Here is a 235-nt window from a genome sequence, read left to right on the forward strand (position 1 = left end):
TCTTTCTTTCTTTCTTTTCTTATGTCGTGTGTATGTTAGGTTCTTCTTCGTAGTTTACTTACGTTTGGTCAAAGAAGAGGTGGAGCTGCCGAAGCGACTCGTTCAGTCTTCTCACGTATCTACCCACAAAGCCACACATACAGACAGAGAGAGAGAGAGAGAAGGGCAGTGATGGTGTGTGTATATGTGTTTGGAGAGAGAAGGAGAAAGAGAGAGAAGGAGAAAGAGAGAGAAG

General features: G+C 43.8%; 1 protein-coding gene across 1 annotated transcript in view; it reads right to left on the reverse strand.

Moving 5' to 3' along the window:
* The window catches only part of CSUI_000922 (uncharacterized protein), a 1,682-nt gene extending 1,537 nt beyond the window's left edge, over window positions 1-145 (reverse strand). Inside the window, exon 1 of the mRNA XM_068061129.1 lies at window positions 63-145. Within this exon, the coding sequence (XP_067926899.1) occupies window positions 63-139 (77 nt within the window). The 5' untranslated portion in view covers window positions 140-145. The remainder of the gene's footprint in view (window positions 1-62) is intronic.
* Between the last annotated feature and the right edge of the window lie 90 nt (window positions 146-235).

This window comes from Cystoisospora suis (assembly GCF_002600585.1).
Source record: "Cystoisospora suis strain Wien I chromosome Unknown contig_363, whole genome shotgun sequence".
NCBI classification, from domain to species: Eukaryota; Apicomplexa; class Conoidasida; order Eucoccidiorida; family Sarcocystidae; genus Cystoisospora; species Cystoisospora suis.